This window comes from Drosophila miranda, chromosome XR (assembly GCF_003369915.1).
Source record: "Drosophila miranda strain MSH22 chromosome XR, D.miranda_PacBio2.1, whole genome shotgun sequence".
Lineage (NCBI taxonomy): Eukaryota > Metazoa > Arthropoda > Insecta > Diptera > Drosophilidae > Drosophila > Drosophila miranda.
This window is the reverse complement of record NC_046674.1, coordinates 32,054,244-32,074,778: the sequence shown is the minus strand read 5'-3', so window position 1 is coordinate 32,074,778 and position 20,535 is coordinate 32,054,244. Positions and strand designations below refer to the sequence as shown.

Here is a 20,535-nt window from a genome sequence, read left to right as displayed (position 1 = left end):
TTTTAGGAATTCGTTATGAAGAGAGCAAATCATACTGAAAATTTAACAAAATTACTTTGCTGTTTGAAAGTTCGTAATGGAGAAGTTCGACTGTAATTGTTTCTTGAATTCGGAGGAGAAGTTCTTGGATTGCATTTTTTTTGGCAGACTCTGTCCTCATTGTCCTCACTTAACGCAAAATGAAATTCAATTCAACTTCTAAAATGAAAAATGTGGCACACAGCCTTCAACCGTGAAGCTGTTGAATGGCTGCGCCTTTTTTGGACACTCTATCGCTTTCCCCTATAGTGTTTTTCGGTACGTGCCAATAAAGTCTTGGCCGAAGCACGCGGCTTTTTATGTGGTCTATTCAGCCGCTCTTTCCTCCATGTGGGTGTATGTATAATTTACTTAGAAATATACACAGACACATACACGCTTAGTAGACACGCTACTTGGAGCCCTGATTGCGCCTGGCGAGGCTCTCCGGGTCCCTTGGTCTCTCGGTCTTTCGGTCTTTCGTTCTTTCGGTCTCTGGTGCGCTATGGCTTGTTCCAGCCATTGTTCGACTCCTCGCCGTAAGCAGAAAGCTCTTCCGAGGCTAAAACTTATAATCATGGCATCATCAACAAAATTATCGTTTTGCCACAGACAGCACATGTGGAAGGGAAGGGCCAGGTCTAAGGTGTGGGCTGTGAACGCGGGGTGTGTACACCCACAGAACACTCACCATTTAAGAGCATAAAAGCGAAACGTGCTTGAAATGTGAATTACTCTCGCCCTAAAACTCTCTCACACACGCAGACACATAAGGCAGAGAATACTCTTTGCACATTGTGCGCTCTTCAAGTAACGTGGCATGTGTGTGTTTGTGACTGCTTCACTGAGAGTGTGTGCAAGTTGATTTTGCTCTTTGGCTCCATTTTGTCTCATAACTTTAACTATTTTTCGCGATCCAAGGAAACTGTTCTCCACTTTCTCTTTTGTTTTGTTTTTTGTCTCTCCTCACCCTTATTTATCAGAGCATTACCATCTTGAAGAGCAGACGGCATTAAGAAAGCTCCTAAAACCTTTCATACTGTTTTCAAATTATCAAGCCACCCGAAAGACTCAGCAAAGCATTCGGCTTCTGCTTTCTTCTTAAGTACTGATACTCACGCATTTTTATTGACGGGTTCACGTTTGACTAAATGTGTAAATACAAGAATACAAGAATGTGTATTATTTAGGCACCGGGTAAGTCAAAATCTGCACGGACGCATTCCCGGGAAGAGCACATAACAAATACTCCGAAATTTTAGGAGGGGAGGAAAGAGAACGTGAGGAACAGTCAGAGGAGCGTACGACTACTCCCTTCTACCTTAGCTAAGCTAAGAAAATTACCGAAAAGGCGTATTGAAATTACACGAAATATTATTTGTATCATTATTAAAGCAGCCTTTAATTATAGCAGATCACACCTTTTCTTCTTGCGATACACATAGTAGTATATCAGTTTCAGTATCAATATGTAGACTCTTATGAGGAGCAAATATTTCTATGATCAATTCCTGTACATATGTATCTCTCCGTCTCTATCTCTCTCTCTCTCTCTCTCTCTCTCTCTCTCTCTCTCTCTCTCTCTCTCTCTCTCTCTCTCTCTCTCTATCTCTCTCTCTATCTCTCTCTCTCCAACACTTATACATATCCCATTTGGTCAACCTTCAATATGAACACAAAGAAAATGATACTCTAAAGCAGCTTCGATATCAGTAACAATCACAGGATTCGAAACAGAACTGTTTTCATTCTTCACTATGCTTTGCTTATCTAAGCTCTTGTCACAACCTCTGTTCTACTTCTGGTTCTGATTCCGATTCGATTTAAAGTCCTACAGTCCTGAAATCATACTGCAATATATGCTATTCTAAGCCCACTTCACCTTGTATAAAATAAAACAATGAACCAACTTAATTGCCAATTTCATTGGTAGATGACTGATGCGACAGATGAGTCAATCGATTCGGGGCCTGACATACCCTGGAACTTATTGTGAGCGAGTATTGGAGCGGCCCACGGTTTCACTATAAATATTATTAAGGTAATGTATCCTAAGAGCTTTCGGGAAGGAGAAGCCTTTCCAATTCAGCTGCTTTCCAATTCATCCTACCCCTCCATCCACAAAAAGATCAAAATGCAGGGAGATGTCAGGTATTCATATGCAAATTGGTTAGTTATATGTTTTCACTGTCCCTATTTAGTTTATTTGCGAGTACATGCATTTACATACGAGCACGTGGGGTGCGAGAGACCAATGTCGAGCGAGCTGATAAAGGTAATGCAAAGTGGAACGTTGAAACTGTACCTTATGCCCCCTTCCGCCACCCACCCGAGAGATTGACAGGCACACAGAGAAAAAACTGGAAAAAAAATCCCAGTCGCGTATTGGTAGCAGAGGAGTAGTGAGGTCAGGGCCCCCAGAAGTGGATGACCAAGCTAGGCACATATTGAAAAGTTATGAGCAGGAAATTAAGCGGAAGCTGACAACATTGCCTCACAGCAATGATGGTGATGGCGGATCTGGGATGGTGGTGCATACTTTGAGCAAAAACCAACCAGTCACCCGTTCGATTGTCTGTCCGTCCGTCCGTCTGTGCTCCCAAGCTGTTATTGTGAATCGCTGGCTTTCAGCTAGCTGGAAAACCTCTTGCACTTTCGAATCATAATTGGCAAAATATTTCGATGGTTCTTGTCGAAAACGGTTTTTATACGAGGTACTTAAAAAGGTACACCGTAGGTACATACATTAGATTCGTGTAGATCAGTGGTCGGTACCTAGACATTCACATATTTTTTTTTGTACTGTGTTTGGGCGAGTAAAACGGAACGAAACAGGTCGGAAAAATGTTATTGTTGTAGCGACACTTTCGGTCAGGATATGCTCGCCGTGCCGGGGCTCACAGAAATTTGCAGGTTTCTGTTTGTGGTATCTGAAAGATAGAGTCTCGTAGTTCAAAGTAAAATGTGGATTAAGTGGTACAAGAATAGAGTCTGTTTATTGATCTTAAATGTAGAGAGTTTATTAAGGAACGGGATCGTGATTGCGAGTCTTCCTTCTGGGTCGCTTGCGCTCCGAAAGTTGAACGATTATTCTCAACGGAGCGTACCTAAACCTCCGCAAAATTTCATCTCCTTGGAGCGCACTGCTGGAGGGAACAGAATGGAGGAATATCCTACGAATAGAGGTGGTAACGCAGCGCCCTACACGTTCTCACTGATTTTCTGTGTCTCTCGCACACACTATTTGTCGTTCAATGTCTGCCGGAGGAGAGCCATACTGATCGGGTATAAGTGTAGAGTTGTGGTCGCAGCAGCAACTCACAACGTTCACCCTCGCTTTTTTTTAGATAGTTCTTACTAGCCTAGCGCTCAAATCGAAAAAATTTGTGGCCTGCCAAAAGCACTGGTGATTTTTTCGATGAAATTTAATATTTGTACCTGCAAATAAGTATTCTTACTAAGTATCGGGCATTAGTACCCAACGCGAACCAACGTTTCGACTGGGTCTATCTGGGTCTCTAACGCCTCTGCCTCTAATTTGGCATTCAAGTCAGTAAAGGCTGCAGGAAGAGGATCCTGCACACACAGCACTCCACAGCACCCTTCCCACGGGCCACGATCTGCGCCATACTGAGCCCCATTGGCCCACATAAAATAACGTACATGATAAAATGTCCTAACGATCCTTCGTGCCTGGTATGCAATGCTAAACAAGGACCGCCGAGGAAAATTCTTCCCTAAGCCATACCACTTGCGTAGCCGTTATCTGGAGGACCTGAACCTAAGCCTCGTTGAACCAGGTTGAACCTTCCAACAGTCTATAGTCGTATGCAGAGTGCCAGTGCCTCAGGCTAAAAAGGCTATCAGAGTATCAATGTAACTCTCTCTCCATCATTCAGCGCATCTCTTTTCAGTACGACTTTCTCCAACTGTACTGGTTGCTGTTGGTGTTTGGTGCCGAGGTATTGACCATCGTCTGACCTGCCTGTGGGCAGCAAGGAATGCTTTGGCTTTCTGCTTTCTGGCTTTTCTCGTGCGAGTGTGTCCATTCGGCAGCGGAGAAGTGGGTACCTCGTGCGTAAGCCCCACTGAAACCTTCCCGATGTAAGAGTGTTAACTATAGTGTGTTAACTGCGCATGCAGTGTTAACTGCGCATGCTGCCGGACCACGAGTTAATTCTGCTCTTCCTGCGAGATTTTTCTGGTCGCCTACTATTCTCAGAATGGCTTCAGCTGAAGCCCAATAAAATGTATCCTTCTTAGCGTAAATAACCCAAAGCTTGAGTGCCAGTTTCAACTCTGTGCTGACCAAGAGGATACTGCGTCTACGCTGACCCGGATTTTATGCCTGCAAATCGTATTGGTTACCTAATCCCCTAGCCCGCAGTCTCAGTACCATCCAGATGAAGCATTACTGGCCTAAGCAAATTGCCCCATCATCACTCTAGAGTGAGCCAAATGGCTCGCACATCCTGCACACAAAGCTGATTATTGTTGCGGTTAGGGCAGGGCTCCTGTCCGATTGGATATGTGTACATATACTCTTTCGAAGAATATCATAATTTTGGCCAGCCGTTTGCAAACCACAAAGTGAATCTCTCACCTTATATAGCGTTCGTGTTCGTCCTCTTGAGTCGACAGTCACGTCCATATTTTCGCTTCTGCCTTAGATCATAAACAACGTGGCAAATCCTCTCTTGTTTTGTCTAATCGTTCGAGTAAGTTTCTGCGAAGATGACAGTCAGGTGTCAGATAGTTGGCTTAATCATACTAGGTATATATTTATTTATATAGCGAGTCAAAGTATGCATTATGAATAAATGCATAAGTAACATTTCATATCATGTTTTCTGACATGATATGAAGAAGACATCTCGTTACACGATTGATCGATATGCAAGTCTATTTAATGCGCCGACTCTTGTTGTGGGGCATCAGTCACGCTTTTCGCTTTCGGGGATAGCCTATTTGAGCGCTTTGCGGGCTTTTTTCAATCTCGTGCTGCAGTGCCGAGGTCGCCGGCAGTGAATTCAATTAGAGCCTTGTAGGTTGCACTGGAGAATGCCAGGGTCAAACGAGGGCGAGCGAACAGCAATTGCCTGAACTGGACCGGACCACAAAAAAAAAAAAGCTCGACAATTAGCTCAGTAAATATGCCACAATAACAATTACAGCCATAAGAGCATTGCTCAGCATAGCTCAGCCAGAGGGAAGTGTGATTAAAAAAAATCATGTATACGCGGATTCTGTTTTGCAGATACCACATTCATTCCTACTGCTGTCATAATAGCAATCATAATTGAAACACGACACTCTCCCACACATCAATACGACACACTAAAAAAATTACATTTACAGCGCAATCCAAAAAAAACGGTGAATTTGAATTTTCATCAAATTTGTATTCAACTTAGCATGTATTTTAGAAAAACAAATAGCAAAATTCACTAATGAAGACTGACATAACTCAAAGTTTCGTTCTTTACACTTACATTGTAAAATTTTTTTTATTGACTGTGGCAGCGAACGGACGTAGAACAAATTCTCAAGAATGCATTGAAGTGTCTTAATTATCATAATCATTATCATAATCATAATCATCAAAAAAAACGAGTAAAACTAAACCAAAACAGTTATTTCCGAGTCCGCTAAGCGATCTATTATGCGAGCCGCATCAAAAACATACAACTCAAATAATATAAAATATAAAATCTAAAATTGTCCTCTAAGCTAGTGCTAAATTAATAAAACATGTTTTTCCGAAGACTACACACCTTATGGGACTGTAATTAATTAAACAACTAAATAATCAAAAAGACCAGCTTTTTAGCATACTTGATAAACTTGATTTGATAAAAATTGCAGCTCGTCCACGCCGTAATAGGGTATTGCACACCACAGCATAATAGCGCTCACACAGCTGTGAAGACGATCCAAATGTACATAGCTCCTCTTTACTTCTCACTTCCTTAAATTTCTTTTCATGAATATGTGGCTTTTCTAAACTTCATCTGAAATAACTATATAGCGACAGTTTCTACTTCGCGCCATACATATATGTAAGTATGGCAAAAGTCCAAGAGTATTGTAAGTTTTCGTCCGTAAACGATAAAATGCGGCATAAGAAGGTTTGGTCAAACTACTGTACCTTAGCAGAAAGCAGAAAGCACAAAAACAATACAGTTTACAACTTTTCCTGAGTTTATAAAGTCAAGATTTAAATAACAAAATACCGCCAAAAAGGATCAATTTTAGCTTGAAAACTTAGTATTTTCCAAACGGTAAGCTGAAGCTACAAAGTGTTTGGGTCCGATTGTATTATTATAGCTAAATAAAGCTGTACTTAAATTTTTTAAATGCCAGAATACAGGCAGATGTAAGATGCTTAAGTTACTGAAAAAAAAGAAGCACTGCCCCTGAAAAAAACTTAAATAAATAAGCTTTTTTAAATTAATAAAAAACTACACCATGAAAAACAACCAATTAATTCATTGAATGTTTTGAAAGTCCAAATCTATCAGAAAATGTCGGTTCGGTTCGTAGCGTGATTAAAAAGTTTAATTTTGTTGCCTAGATTTATTGATCGAATCAATGATAGTTTTATAAAACATATTCTCGTGATAGCTGCGTATGTATATGCAGCATCATTTCATTTGTTTCTATTGTGGTATACTGTGTTGTTCCTTATAAATAATCATTTTTGTGAGTATTTAATACTGTGCTGTCCCGCTCTACCAGGCGTCGTTTCGAGTGCTATGTCGGTCTGGAAATTCACTCTCGAAAAGCACTTTTTCGTTGCTTTTCCGCTTGGATATTTACGGATGTTTACTGGGCTCAGATGAGCGATGAAAATGAACATATCAAAAATAACAAAAATTGCTTGGAGAACACGCTAAGAAAACTACCGCACGGCAGATAAAATCTACTGCAAAATGTTTTAACTAAGAGAGAGAGACCGAAATACAGGTGGAGTGGAGTTGAGTGGAGAGTATGGAAAGGAAGAGGCCACTAAATGCCGAAATGCCATTGCGCTGCCAATTCCAAGCCGGATGAACAGCCAGCAGACATTTGGAGTAAGGCAGCGGATGCAGCAGTGGCTGCAATTGGTACCAATTTCTTGTGATCTTCAACGAAACTGTAGCAAGGTGAATAAATGTAACAGAAACGAGCTCGAAACTACGATATCCATTAAATTCAGCCGAATGCATCCAAATACAATCTGTGATATCTACCTCTAGATTAAGATTGCTTATATTAATTTTTCCTCCGCAGTTATTTTGAGAAAAATTTACTTCGATATTTTATCCGTCTACGTTTCCGTAGGAACCCTAAAGGTTCAATGCAATAGCTAATTAGAATACCCTGTGTCATACCCTATCCCATGAAATATCCCATACAATTTGTGCATTATTGCAATGCTATTATCTGGAATAGTAAAATTTGTAAAACTGTTTGGTTTTTATACCCGATATTTTTCCCCAGCTCTCTCTTGGGTTCAATTTAATGTTAGAAAGATGGCGCACCCTGTATATTATTAAAGATGTATCCTGCTATCCAACCGTTGATGATCAACAAAAATACAGTCCTTTGCAGACTTTTTGACAACACTACCCGTAAAACAGTCCATCAAAACTACAGCCAGAAGCTCCGACGGCGCTTGCAAATCCGATTTCCCATTGCCCATCAGCCATTATCCATTATCCCACTTCCCGCCTTCCCCAGCCGAAACTCTCAGCACGTAGCCGAGCAAATGAACTGCAACTGGCTTCTGTCACACACTACCTCCCGCTGCCACGTACCCTGCAGCCCTTCAGCCCTCCAGCCCTCCTGCCCTGCAGGAGCTCCAGCTACTTCATGCTCCATCGTTGACTGTCTCAGGCGCAGGCGTCAGCCGAAGCAGCCGTCCATTCACCAAAACAGAAGTTCGGCTTCGGGGGCTATATGAGTGCTGGCTGAGGACTTCACTGCCTCAATTGGGCTTCGCAAGTTGGCCAGGTCGCACGCTCCCTGCCTAGCGCTCAGTTCAGAATCCTTGTTGCCGGCGTGGGAAACGCGTGTCCCAAGCAGCCAGAATACAGGAATCGAACCGTCGAAAACTCTAGTAAGGTTTATTAGCCTCTATCCTTCAACAATTTTGGCTGCGGGGCTTGAGTCAGTGTGTGTGGTATTTTTTTTTGCTGTTCTGGTGTGGCGTCCACCGCTTATTTTCTTCGGAGTCGCCCCAGACTGAGGCAGACCAGAGTACAGTAATCCATAAGTGAAACAAAAGGCGAGTCCTTTTCGTCGGGTGCCAATTTTTTGTGCTTCCGGGTTGCGTTCCGTGCTCCAAGTTACTTGCGTGCGATTTACAGTGAGCCTGCAGTCGAGCATGGCTATGGCGGCTATGGCGGCTATGGCGGCTATGGCGGCTAAGGAACGCCGACCCCACCACCTGCCGCTGGTTCTAGTACTGGCCCTGAGTGTGGCTCTGGATCTGGCACTGCCCGCCGGGGCAGCCGGAAATGATGTTATTTCCTCGATGAAAGCAGAGTCGGGGCACGGTCTGATGCAGCTCGACCAGGACATCGAAGATGCAGCGGATACCAGCGACCAGTCCCGCCAGTCGAGACCACACAAAAATATTGACTATGACGCCTACGCGAACGGTAAGTGCTTGTTGGGATGCGGATGGAATTGGCGATTTCAAGGGTACGTACCATTAGAGGAAAGAAGAAAGTGCAAGGTAAGAGCTCCTAAAACCGATATTTCACGAGTTGGAGACCAATCGCATTCTCAAATTATCTGGAGTACTTTTCGAAGCTTGAGTAAGATACATATTATTTGAGGTTTTTCGAGTACCAGTAACAAAATTGAGTGTCTGGTATTGTATACGTTGTTTTAAAACATATTCCACGAAATTGTTTGAGCAGATAACTGTCTGGAGCCTTTCTATTAATCTTAAACACGGCATAAACCCATTATGATGATCATTATATGAGAAATGCAGAGTGCTGGTTACCACAGGTCAGATTAGGTAATTCCCCAAATTAGCTTAAACTCGCTGAAGTGAAAAATCGAAAGCAACTAATAGTAACTACTTCGGAAGATCGTACATTGTAAAGTGTAAAACAATCTGCTATGTACTAGCAATTTCCAGACTAACATAATCTACTCGGCTAGGGTAGATTAACCTACAGGCTACAGTTAGCCTTGTCCTAGTTTAACTAATTTACTCACCCTTCTGTTAAATAAGCCAATCTGTCCAAATCATTCACAGTATTTCCTTATTTTACCGATCTTGAGTGTATCCAGCCTATCGTTGCAAACCCTTGAAAGCGTTACCTTTTATTTAATTATCTGACCATACTATAAATAAGACTATTAGGTACATGAACTGTTTGGTCTCATCTGAGCTTTGTTAACTTCTTAATTCTCAATCAACCTATTTCCGAGCTCTCGACAATATTACCATTACGCTGCTTAAGAACTTCTAGGAAGAAATTACTCTAGCAACTAGCGGGAACATCGTGAGCCGCGGTTCTGCAATTATACATGATACTCAGTCAGTATGTCTTCCCTCCGCCAGAGGGCGTACAATGCACTAAAGAGAGAGCACTAAGAGAAAGAGAGGGTTTTTGGTTGTTTTGTATCTTCAAAATTGTGGATGCCACAGAAATTCGTCCTTTGTAGGGTCAGAAAGGGGGCGGGGCGAAATTGTCTAAATCACAAGAATCTGGATACAAAATTTTGTTGCTCTGGCTCTTATTGACTCTGAGGACTAGGCGTCAAACGGAAAGACGGACAGACAGACATGGCTCAATCGACTCGGCTATTGATGCTGATCAAGAATATATATACTTAAGGTGGTCTGAAACGCTTTTTTCTGGGTGTTACTATTGCCGGCAGTGTTAAGAAGTGCAGTGTTAACAACTGCACCTGTGTCGAAATTATTAGTTTATTTGACTAGCCTAATAGCTCCTAACATAATCTTCAGCTAAAAGCACTATGTTTTTCGATTATGTACATATACACCAAAATACTTTTTTTTTCATTTTGTTCATTTAAGATAAATGAATGATATGCCATCTCCATTGCAGATAGAACGACAAAAATTTTAAACAGTATCTGTGTTTATGTGTGGGGGAAGGGGACTTGGCACTTAAAGGCTACATATACAAAAGTCACTCAAAGATGTTGGTGAAGAAAGATGCGGGCGGAAAAACTGACTAACCACACTGACAAAAATTTCGAATCGAAGCATTTGTTTATAGCGCGAATCACGAAATGTTTGCTATACACAAACGCGACATATACACACGCGGGAAAAACGGCAATCAATTGCATTACGGGAACGTAGTACAGAATGTATTCGAATTGAGTTGAATAAGTGCGAAGCACAGTGGGCCAAACGGCCAATATAGCTATAGCATGTGCTATTTCATATAATAATAACATAATTTTTGAAATCCGAAAATTTATTTTCTGTCTATTCGGATAATAATATAATGAAATGAATATCATCAATATATCAATATCAATATTTTTTTTATTTTTATTTTTGACACTGATCTGGTTAGGTTAGACGATCTTTAAAGAGAATACATCAATGAAGGCGCATCAACTAATTTTGGTGCCCCTTTGCACCCGGCGCAAAAAAGGTAGAGTTTTTACGAAATTAAGCAAAAATTGTTGAGCTAAATGGCTTTTGCATTTTTATACCCGATACTCAAAATAAGTATTGGCGTATATTAGATTTCTGGTGGAAGTGGATGTGTGTAACACACAGAAGGAACCCGTGTTCGACCCCATAAATTAAATATATTCTTTATCAGCATCAAGAGCCGAGTCGATTGAGCCATGTTGTTTATCTGTCCCGATTAACGCCTAAATCTCAGAGACTATAAGAGCTAGAAAATCCAAATGTTTTTTTTCAAACTCCTGTGATATCCCAATATTACAAGTGCCTTTCAAAATTTCACACCACCCAATTCTGCCTCCACAAAAGACGAAAATCTGTGGTATCCACGATTTTGAAGATATGCGAAAACCGAAAGCGCAGAATCATAGAGAATATCCATATCTCAGATATTCTGCAGATCGAAGCATTATTATAGCAAAAGGAACAAATGAAATTGCAGTGGCTTCGATAGCGTGGCCATATGCTTACTCATTTCCTGCCTCTGTTTAACACATTCTTCGTCGTGCATTGTGTGCACACTCTGAAGTAGGGGAGCCATAACGTTCCCCCTCGAACAAGATGGATGGTCCGTCAGGTTTTGCCGTTCCGAAAAATCCCTTTTTATACCCGATACTTAAAATGAGTATAGGGGTATATTAGATTTTTGGTGAAAGTGGATGCGTGTAACGTCCAGAAGAACATATATTCATTATCAGCATCAAAAGCCGAGTCAATTGAGCCATGTCTGTCTGTCCGTCTCTCCGTCTCTCCGTCCGTCCGTCTGTCCGTCCCTATTAGCGCCTAGTGCTCAAATACTATAAGAGCTAGAGCAACGACATTTTATATCCGGACTTCTGTGATATGTCACTATTACAAGTATATTTCAAAACTTTTCCCCGCTCACTTCCGCTCCCACAAAGGGCAATTTCACAATTTCAAAAATACGAGAAAACAAAAAAAGCCGAATCTTAGAGTATGACCATATCTTCAAGAATGCAAAATCTGAACCAGGTCGTATAATTATTATCGCCCGAATCAAGAAACCACTTTCATTTTTTCTCGCTCTGTCTCACTCTAACACACAGGTTGCATGGTCGGCTTTGCCTATTGCAAAATATGAGTTCCTAGATATCAGAGACTATAAAAGCTAAAGCAACCAAATTTTTGATCCACACTCCTGTGATATCGGACCTTGACGAGTTAGTTTTAAAATTTCGACACAACAAAATTATTAACAGTGGCTACGCAGCGCCCGATGACATGTTCAGACACGTTTTCTGTCCCTCCCGCACGCATTGTCGCTCAATGTAGCCATACCGACTATGTATCGGGTATAAATGTAGAGTTGCGGTCGCCGCAGCAACTCACAACGTTCCCCCTCGTTTTGCATTTGCACGTTTAAAGTTTTTAGAGTTCTTCCGTAGAGCTTATCTAGCCTAAAACTAGTGTCAGTTGGTAATTTGGTTAGTTCTGATTATAATGCAGTAAATTACTACTGTTCTTTGTTTGGGTTTTTTAATGCTTTTTTTAGCTTCTTTGTTTGCAGTAAAAAAATTCCCAGAACTAAAAAATGTTATGTATTTATGCATACTTATGCGTATCTGGATACGAACAGAATGTGATTGAAACAATATTTTATATATTTTTTTACTACTATGAGAAAACAATTTGAAGCATTACATTTTTCTTAATTCAAAAATAAAAAGTTATAAAAAACACAAAAGAATGTATGATTTCAACGAAGGAAAAAACGGGAAGACGATATGTTCGATATTAGTTTATTTAAGCAAGATTGCCCACTGTGCGACGCACACAATGAATTGAATTTGATCTTCTTTTCCTTACGCAAAGCAACCAGCATTGAGAGGCCATTGCTGACACTGTTACCAAATGAGCTATTTTATGTGTAGCTAGTACTGGCTATTTTTAAAGATCGATATCTATAAAAATTTGAAAAATATACACTCCCCGACACTTGAATACGACATACTTAAACGTACACTTTAGGCACCAATATTTCCGGCACAAGCCAAAGAAAACGGTGAATTTTAATTTTCCTCAAATCTCTATTCAATTTGGCATAAATTAAAAAAAAATAATAGCAATATTAATCAAAGTAGATTGAGGAAAAAAATTTTATTGACATAACTCAAATTTCCGCTCTCAAAAAATGCGACACTTGAATACGACATTCACATTGAAAAATTTTTTATTTTGGATGTGGTCGCGACCAGACATTGAATAAATTCTCAAAAATCAATTAGGGTGTCCTTATTACGAGAAAAAAATTTGGGTTATGGTAAGTCCTTTTCAAAGAACGAAAACTCCACAATAAAAGCCTCGAAGGAAGTAGGTCCATCAATAATGAAAATAAGTGATGAAATTGGTAAAACTAGGTGTGTTCTGAGTGATTTCATAAAGAACGGGTCAAATTATGGCAAAAACATAAAAAACCGCACCAAAATTGCTACTTCCGAGACCTCTATGAGATCTCATCTGCGAACCGCATCTAAAAAACACGACTAAAACTCGATTTAAAAATCTAAAACTGTACTTTAAGCTAGTGCTAAAATAATAAAACATGTTTTTTCGAAGACTTCACACCATAAGGGACTGTAATTAATAAAAAACCTAAGCCAACGGACGAAAACTTAGAATACTTCCGTACTTTTGCATATTCATATGGCGTGGAGTAGAGACTGTCGCTATATAGCATTTTCAAAGGAACAAAAATTTAAATTTTAAGGGTCATAAGGGTTTTTTTTATATTTATAAGGACTCAAGGAAGTAAAGGAAGTGAGGAGTAAAGAAGAATTATAATTGGATCGTTTTCACAGCAGTGTGAGCGCTATTATTCTGTGGTGAGCAAGATCCTAAAACGGCGTGGACCAGTTGATTTTTCATTAAGTCGAGTTTATCAAGTATGCAACAAAGTTGAGGGGTTTTTTATTAATTACAGTCCCTTATGGTGTGGAGTCTTCGAAAAAACATGTTTTATTATTTTAGCACTAGCTTAAAGTACAGTTTTAGATTTTTAAATCGAGTTTTAGTCGTGTTTTTTAGATGCGGTTCGCAGATGAGATCTCATAGAGGTCTCGGAAGTAGCAGTTTTTGTGCGGTTTTTTATGTTTTTGCCATAATTTGACCCGTTCTTTATGAAATCACTCAGAACACACCTAGTTTTACCAATTTCATCACTTATTTTCATTATTGATGGACCTACTTCCTTCGAGGCTTTTATTGTGGAGTTTTCGTTCTTTGAAAAGGACTTACCATAACCCAAATTTTTTTCTCGTAATAAGGACACCCTAATTGATTTTTGAGAATTTATTCAATGTCTGGTCGCGACCACATCCAAAATAAAAAATTTTTCAATGTGAATGTCGTATTCAAGTGTCGCATTTTTTGAGAGCGGAAATTTGAGTTATGTCAATTAAATTTTTTTCCTCAATCTACTTTGATTAATATTGCTATTATTTTTTTTTTAATTTATGCCAAATTGAATAGAGATTTGAGAAAAATTCAAATTCACCGTTTTCTTTGGCTTGTGCCGGATATATTGGTGCCTAAAGTGTACGTTTTAGTATGTCGTATTCAAGTGTCGGGGAGTGTATTTATCTCTGTTTTGCTATTTATTTTCTTGATTTCTAAAACTGTGTGCAAAACTTGATAAAAAAAAAACCTTTTTATAATTTACCACAGAAACAGCTATTTTGCTCCTCAAAAGTTGACCAAGGTGATTGCGGTCCAAATGTAGAAGCAAAAAAATAGAATGCATTTCGAATTTCGAAACAGACGCTCATTTAATTCATTCAATTTGTGACAAGTCGCATTGTTAATTCGAATGCTGCCTTTTGCCATTCATGCAGTGCTCTAATACGTACTTATTCGTGAGCGGAATGTCCCTATTTTTGCATGTCAATATACCTTGCTATTCATCCTGCTCTGGCTCTATCTGCTCTCTCCGACACATGTTCATTGATTAGAAAGCAATTAAATTCCGAAAACACTTCACATACAAAGACGAAAATAGACTCTGATGTCATGCAAGATTGATAATAATACAAAAATTGCACATTCAGTTGTCACTTTCAGTCTACTCTGTGGCGAGCGGGCGAGTGGGCTAGCGGGTGAAGAGATCGGTGAAGCCTGGAATTGTACTAGATTGACTTTTCAAAACATGCTCCTCGTTATGGGATCAGCAACCGCCGGCGAAACGATTATATTGTACCTTTAATGCCCGCCGGGAATCACTCTGCTGCTGCCTCCGATTGCCTGCTTGCCCATCGTAAGATATGGAAAAGTGCTACACAGCCCCCTAGTCTGTGTCCTATTTGGGTCTTATGTACATACATATGTAATACGTATGTACTACGTATGTATGTATGTGTATGTGCGCCAAGAGAAGAATCTAGTCCAGGCATGTTATAATTTTAAGCAATACCGTAAAACGCTTCGAAAATACATTGGTTGTACTGCGATTTTGAAGCAATGATCGGCTGAGCAGACATTCGTAGATGCGCCAGAAAATAGGCTGTGTTTGGAGAGCTTGCTGTGGCATCCAAAATTTCAAAGATACAAGAAAACTGAAAACGCAGAATCGTAGAAGATGACTATATGGTCTAGAATGTAAAATCTGAACCAGATCGTATAGCCAGAATCAGGAAAACAATTTCATTCTTTCTCGCTCTGTCTCTCTCTAACACACAGGTTTCATGGTCGGTTTTGCCAATTGCAAAATGTGAGTTCAAGGATCTCAGAACCTATAAGAGCAAACCGTTTGGTCTTAAAATTTCGCCACACCCCCTTCCGCCTCCACAAAGGACGAAAATCTGGGGCGTCCACAAATCGCAGAGACTATTACGGCTAGAGTAACCTAATTTGGTATCCGCACTTCTGTTAGATCTCACTATAAAACGTATATCTCAAAATTTCACCCCACCCCCTTCCGCCCCCACAAAAGTCGAAAATCTGTTGCATCCAAAATATTGCAGATTTGAGAAAACTAAAAACGCACAATCATAGAAAATGACCATATCTGTCCGGTTGCTGAATCTGGATCAGATCGGATCATTTTTATAGCCAAAAGGAACAAATCAATTTGCAGTGGCTACGCAGCGCCCGACGTCACGCTCAGACACGTTTTCTGTCTCTCTCGCACGCACTCTTTGTCGTGTCGTTTAATATTAGCGGCTTCTACCGGAAGAGAGCCATACTGACTAAGTATCGGGTATAAATGTAGAGTTGCGGTCTCCGCAGCAACTCACAACGTTCCCGCTCGTTTTCTCTAGCTCTTAAAGTCTCTGAGATCTAGCCGCTCATTTTTAGCGATAGGCAAAGCCGACTATGAAACGTGTGTCTTAGAGAGTGAGACAGAGAGAGAGAGAGAGAGAGAATGAAATTGTTTTCTTCATTCTGGCCATAATAATGACACGATCTGGTTCAAATTCTGCAGTCTAAAAAACATAGTAATTTTCTACGACTCCGCGTTTTTGGCTTTCTCTACATTTCACTATGAATCTAATATACTTTAATACTCATTTTGATTAACGGGTATAAAAACAAATGGAAAAATCGTACGTTCGCGGCAGGTAATTAATTCAATTTAAAAAACACCAATAGAGATAGTTGTATAAATACAACCTACATTAATCCTCTTTTAAAATACATTAACCGCTTTATGATATTCTGTTCGGTTTTGCAGGTTTTTCGATTTTACTAGATTAAGTCAAAGTCGACTTATATTTGGCGTACGGAAACGCCCATATGTAATTATACGTAGGCACCGGAATTGGTCTGGGAGTCGATGACTGCCGCATGCTCTCTATCTCCCTGTCTCTTGGTATCGCTGTTCGCAAAAGGGACTTATTGATTTGTTAGTTAGCGAAGCGATCTCTTTGAGATCTTTCTATATTTTTTTAGCACTTTTCATGAGGAATGGAAAAAACATAGAGAGAAATAGAGGAACCACGAGCAAAAGTTATGTTCCGAAGTTAATTCTTAAACATATTTTTCGCCTCTCCATCTTATCTGTTTCCATTTTTATACCCAGTACTTGAAGAGTATAAGGGAATATAAGATTTATGGCAAAATGTAACTTTTAACAATGTGATATCACACGAGCCTGGATACAACATTTGGTTGCTCTAGCCCATATAGGGTCTGAGATCTAGGTGCTCAGCGGGATGGACAGACGGACGGTCAGACGGACATAGCTATACTGAATCATATATTGGTGCTGATCAAGAATATATACACTTTATAGGGTCGGAAATGTTTCCTTATAGGTTTTACATACATAAACTTCCACTAAAAAACTAATCTACCCCTAAAATACATAGTTTCTTGTTGTTTTATATTTGATATTTACGTATAGAAGCGTTACCTAGGCGTCGCACAGTGGGGCATTCCGCCGTTTCAGCTTGCTAAATTAAAAACTTCTGAACAATTAAAGATATCTTCATGAAACAAACTGCATTTCACAATTTAATCTGCTTAAGTACATTATGCTACAGTGTCTAAAAGCTTCACAATAATGAATAAAGTTCAACTTTGCCGGTGCATATTTTCCTAATTAAAATGCTTAATGTTGTTCTTTTTATTTCTTTTAATGTTGTGTTTTTCCTATAAAATATTATTTTTAATTTAATTTTCAACTCAACCTCAAAAATTTTTTTTTTAATCTGAAATTTGTTTGAATTTTTTTGTTTCTGTAAAATAATCCTCCACTTCCTGTTTAGTGGGTGGAATATCTAATAAACTTATTATTTCTAAAGAATGACTGCTTGCCGATTTATTTTGTGATCTCACAAATCTAATGGATGAAATATATGGATCTGGATCGTTATGTCTTGCACGTACTCATATTCCTGTATTTTTTGTATTCTTTGTTTCTCGGTTCCTACGCTTCCTCTGACATCTCTCCAATTGGCAGGCCTTGGTGTTCAATTAAAATTTGACCATGTGCCAGAATTTTATGAAGCGTGGGAGCTAGCTTCTTTTCAGGATATTTTTCCAGTAACAGCTCTGCAGTCTTCGAGGCATATTCACCAAACTTGTGGGTATTTACTTTCTTTGCAGTTTAAAATATACAAAATGACACCCAATCTTTTCACAGAAGTCAATATCCACCCAGTTATTTCTGCAGTAATTTCGTTTTTCTCAAAGAATTGTGATGAGTTTCCATCGTTTGTGTTTCCAAATCCTTTTTTGGGGCGGTCCATTTTCAGTAATAGTTTGTCTAAAAATTTTTCTATATCCCTAAATTTTCCCGAGATTTTTTTTGTATATGTTTTTTGAACTATTTATTACCTAAGTCTAAAAGCCCTGCGCTTCGGAGCCGATTGGCTTCTATACCGATTTACTTGCCACAACCTCGCGCGAAAAACGGTGCCGTTTTGAACATTGCAATTCTTAAGTCTGATTAATACAGCGACAATTCGGACCAAATAACTTGTAGCTGCAGCTTGCCGTCTGGAAAACATAAAGCTTTCAAATTCAAAATTTATAATTTTTTTTTGAATATTTTTCCACAATTCTGAATTTGAAAACTAGGAAAAAGTCGAAATACATTCATTTTAATTTTAATTTTATAAGTCTCAAATCTATCAGAAAAGGTCGGTTTGGTATAGACCAGAAATGTTGAGTAGTGTAATTAACACCTGATCCTGTATCCCAGCAGCACCTTCCCTAAGCCATTTGCAACGGAAAACTTTTGTAAGCCATTGAATACCTTTCGCTCATTCGCTCAATGTGTTTGGGAGTGTGTCTAGGTAATTACTTAAGCGATTAAAAGGATTTGTGCTGAGAGTTTCTTTGCGTCGGCATCTGAGCATTTAATTAACGCTGAACACAGTTTGATTTAACAAATTAAGCATATCATTATATTACCCATTAGAAAATGAAAACAGAATCGGATCAGACGCCCTCTTACGTCTGCATATTAAATGCATATTCTGATACATCATTATCAGCTTTGGGCTTATTCTTAGTAGCCTTTACCCACGCAGTACATCTACGGGGAACGGTGGGATTTTTTACAGACGGAAACCTCGGGAATCGGGGCCCCATCCACCATTTACTATACATCAAAAAATCTGCTGTTGACAATAACAATACCAAAGTTTTTGTCTGAATTGTGATATTTAACAAGTTGAAATGAATAAAGTGGCGGTTTTATTGGCTATAATATACTATATACTATATATACAGTTTTATTATAGCCACTAGGCACTATGAGACGTTATTATACCCGATTCTCAAAATGAGTATTGGGGTATATTAGATTTGTGGTAAAAGTGGATGTGTGTAACGTCCAGAAGGAATCGTTGCCGACCCCATAAAGTATATATATTCTTGAGCATCAATAGCCGAGTCGATTGAGCCATGTCTGTCTGTCCGTCTGTCCGTCCGTCCGTCCGTCCGTCCGTCCGTCCGTCCGTCCGTTCGTCCGTCCGTCCGTCCGTCCGTTCCCTTCAGCGCCTAGTGCTCAAATACTATAAGATCTAGAGCAACGATGTTTTGGATCCAGACTTCTCTGATATGTCACTGCTACAAAAATATTTCAAAACTTCGCCCCGCCCACTTCCGCCCCCACAAAGGACGAAAATCTGTGGCATCCACATTTTTAAAGATACGATAAAACCAAAAACGCAGAATCGTAGAGGATGACTATATGTTCTAGAGTGTAAAATGTCAACCAGATCGTATAATTATTATAGCCAGAATCAAGAAAACAATTTCATTCTTTCTCGCTCTGTCTCTCTCTAACACACAGGTTTCATGGTCGGCTTTGCCAATTGCAAAATATGAGTTCAAGGATCTCAGAACCTTTTGAGTGCTTTTTGAGTTTTCTCGTATCTTCAATATTGTTGATGCCACAGATTTTCGTCCTTTGTGGGGGCGGAAGGGGGTGGGGCGAAATTTTGAAGTACATTTCTAACAGTGAGATCAAACAGGAGTATGGGTCCAAAATTTGGTTGCTCTAGCTCTAATAGTCTCTGAGATCTGTGAATGCCAAAAATGTTCGTCCTTTGTGGGAGCGGAAGTGAGCGGGGAAAAGTTTTGAAATATACTTGTAATAGTGACATATCACAGAAGTCCGGATATAAAATGTCGTTGCTCTAGCTCTTATAGTATTTGAGCACTAGGCGCTAATAGGGACGGACAGACGGACGGACGGAGAGACGGAGAGACGGACAGACAGACATGGCTCAATTGACTCGGCTTTTGATGCTGATAACGAATATGTGTCCTTCTGGACGTTACACACATCCACTTTCACCAAAAATCTAATATACCCCTATACTCATTTTAAGTATCGGGTATAAAAAGGGATTTTTCGGAACGGCAAAACCTGACGGACCATCCATCTTGTTCGAGGGGGAACGTTATGGCTCCCCTACTTCAGAGTGCGCACACAATGCACGACGAAGAATGTGTTAAACAGAGGCAGGAAATGAGTAAGCGTATGGCCACGCTATCGAAGCCACTGCAATTACATTTGTTCCTTTTGCTATAATAATGCTTCGATCTGCAGAATATCTGAGATATGGATATTCTCTATGATTCCAAATTGTGAATACCACAGATTTTCGTGTGGAGGCAGAATTGGGTAGTGTGAAATTTTGAAAGGCACTTGTAATAGTGCGATATCACAGGAGTTTGAAAAAAAACAATTGGATTTTCTAGCTCTTATAGTCTCTGAGATTTAGGCGTTAATCGGGACAGATAAACATATTCTGCTGATAAAGAATATATGTACTTTATGGGGTCGAGCACGGGTTCCTTCTGTGTGTTACACACATCCACTTCCACCACAAATCAAATATACTCCTATAGTCTTTGAGTACCGGGTATAC

The 20,535-nt window shown here is 39.7% G+C and overlaps 1 protein-coding gene across 2 annotated transcripts in view; it reads left to right on the top strand.

The window, feature by feature from the left end:
• The first annotated feature begins 8,005 nt into the window (after nt 1–8,005).
• Nucleotides 8,006–20,535, top strand: part of LOC108163493 — an 83,554-nt gene continuing 71,024 nt past the window's right edge. For both annotated transcript variants that reach the window (XM_033387160.1, XM_033387159.1), the window contains exon 1: nt 8,006–8,663. In XM_033387160.1, the coding sequence (XP_033243051.1) occupies nt 8,387–8,663 (277 nt within the window). In that variant the 5' untranslated portion in view covers nt 8,006–8,386. The remainder of the gene's footprint in view (nt 8,664–20,535) is intronic.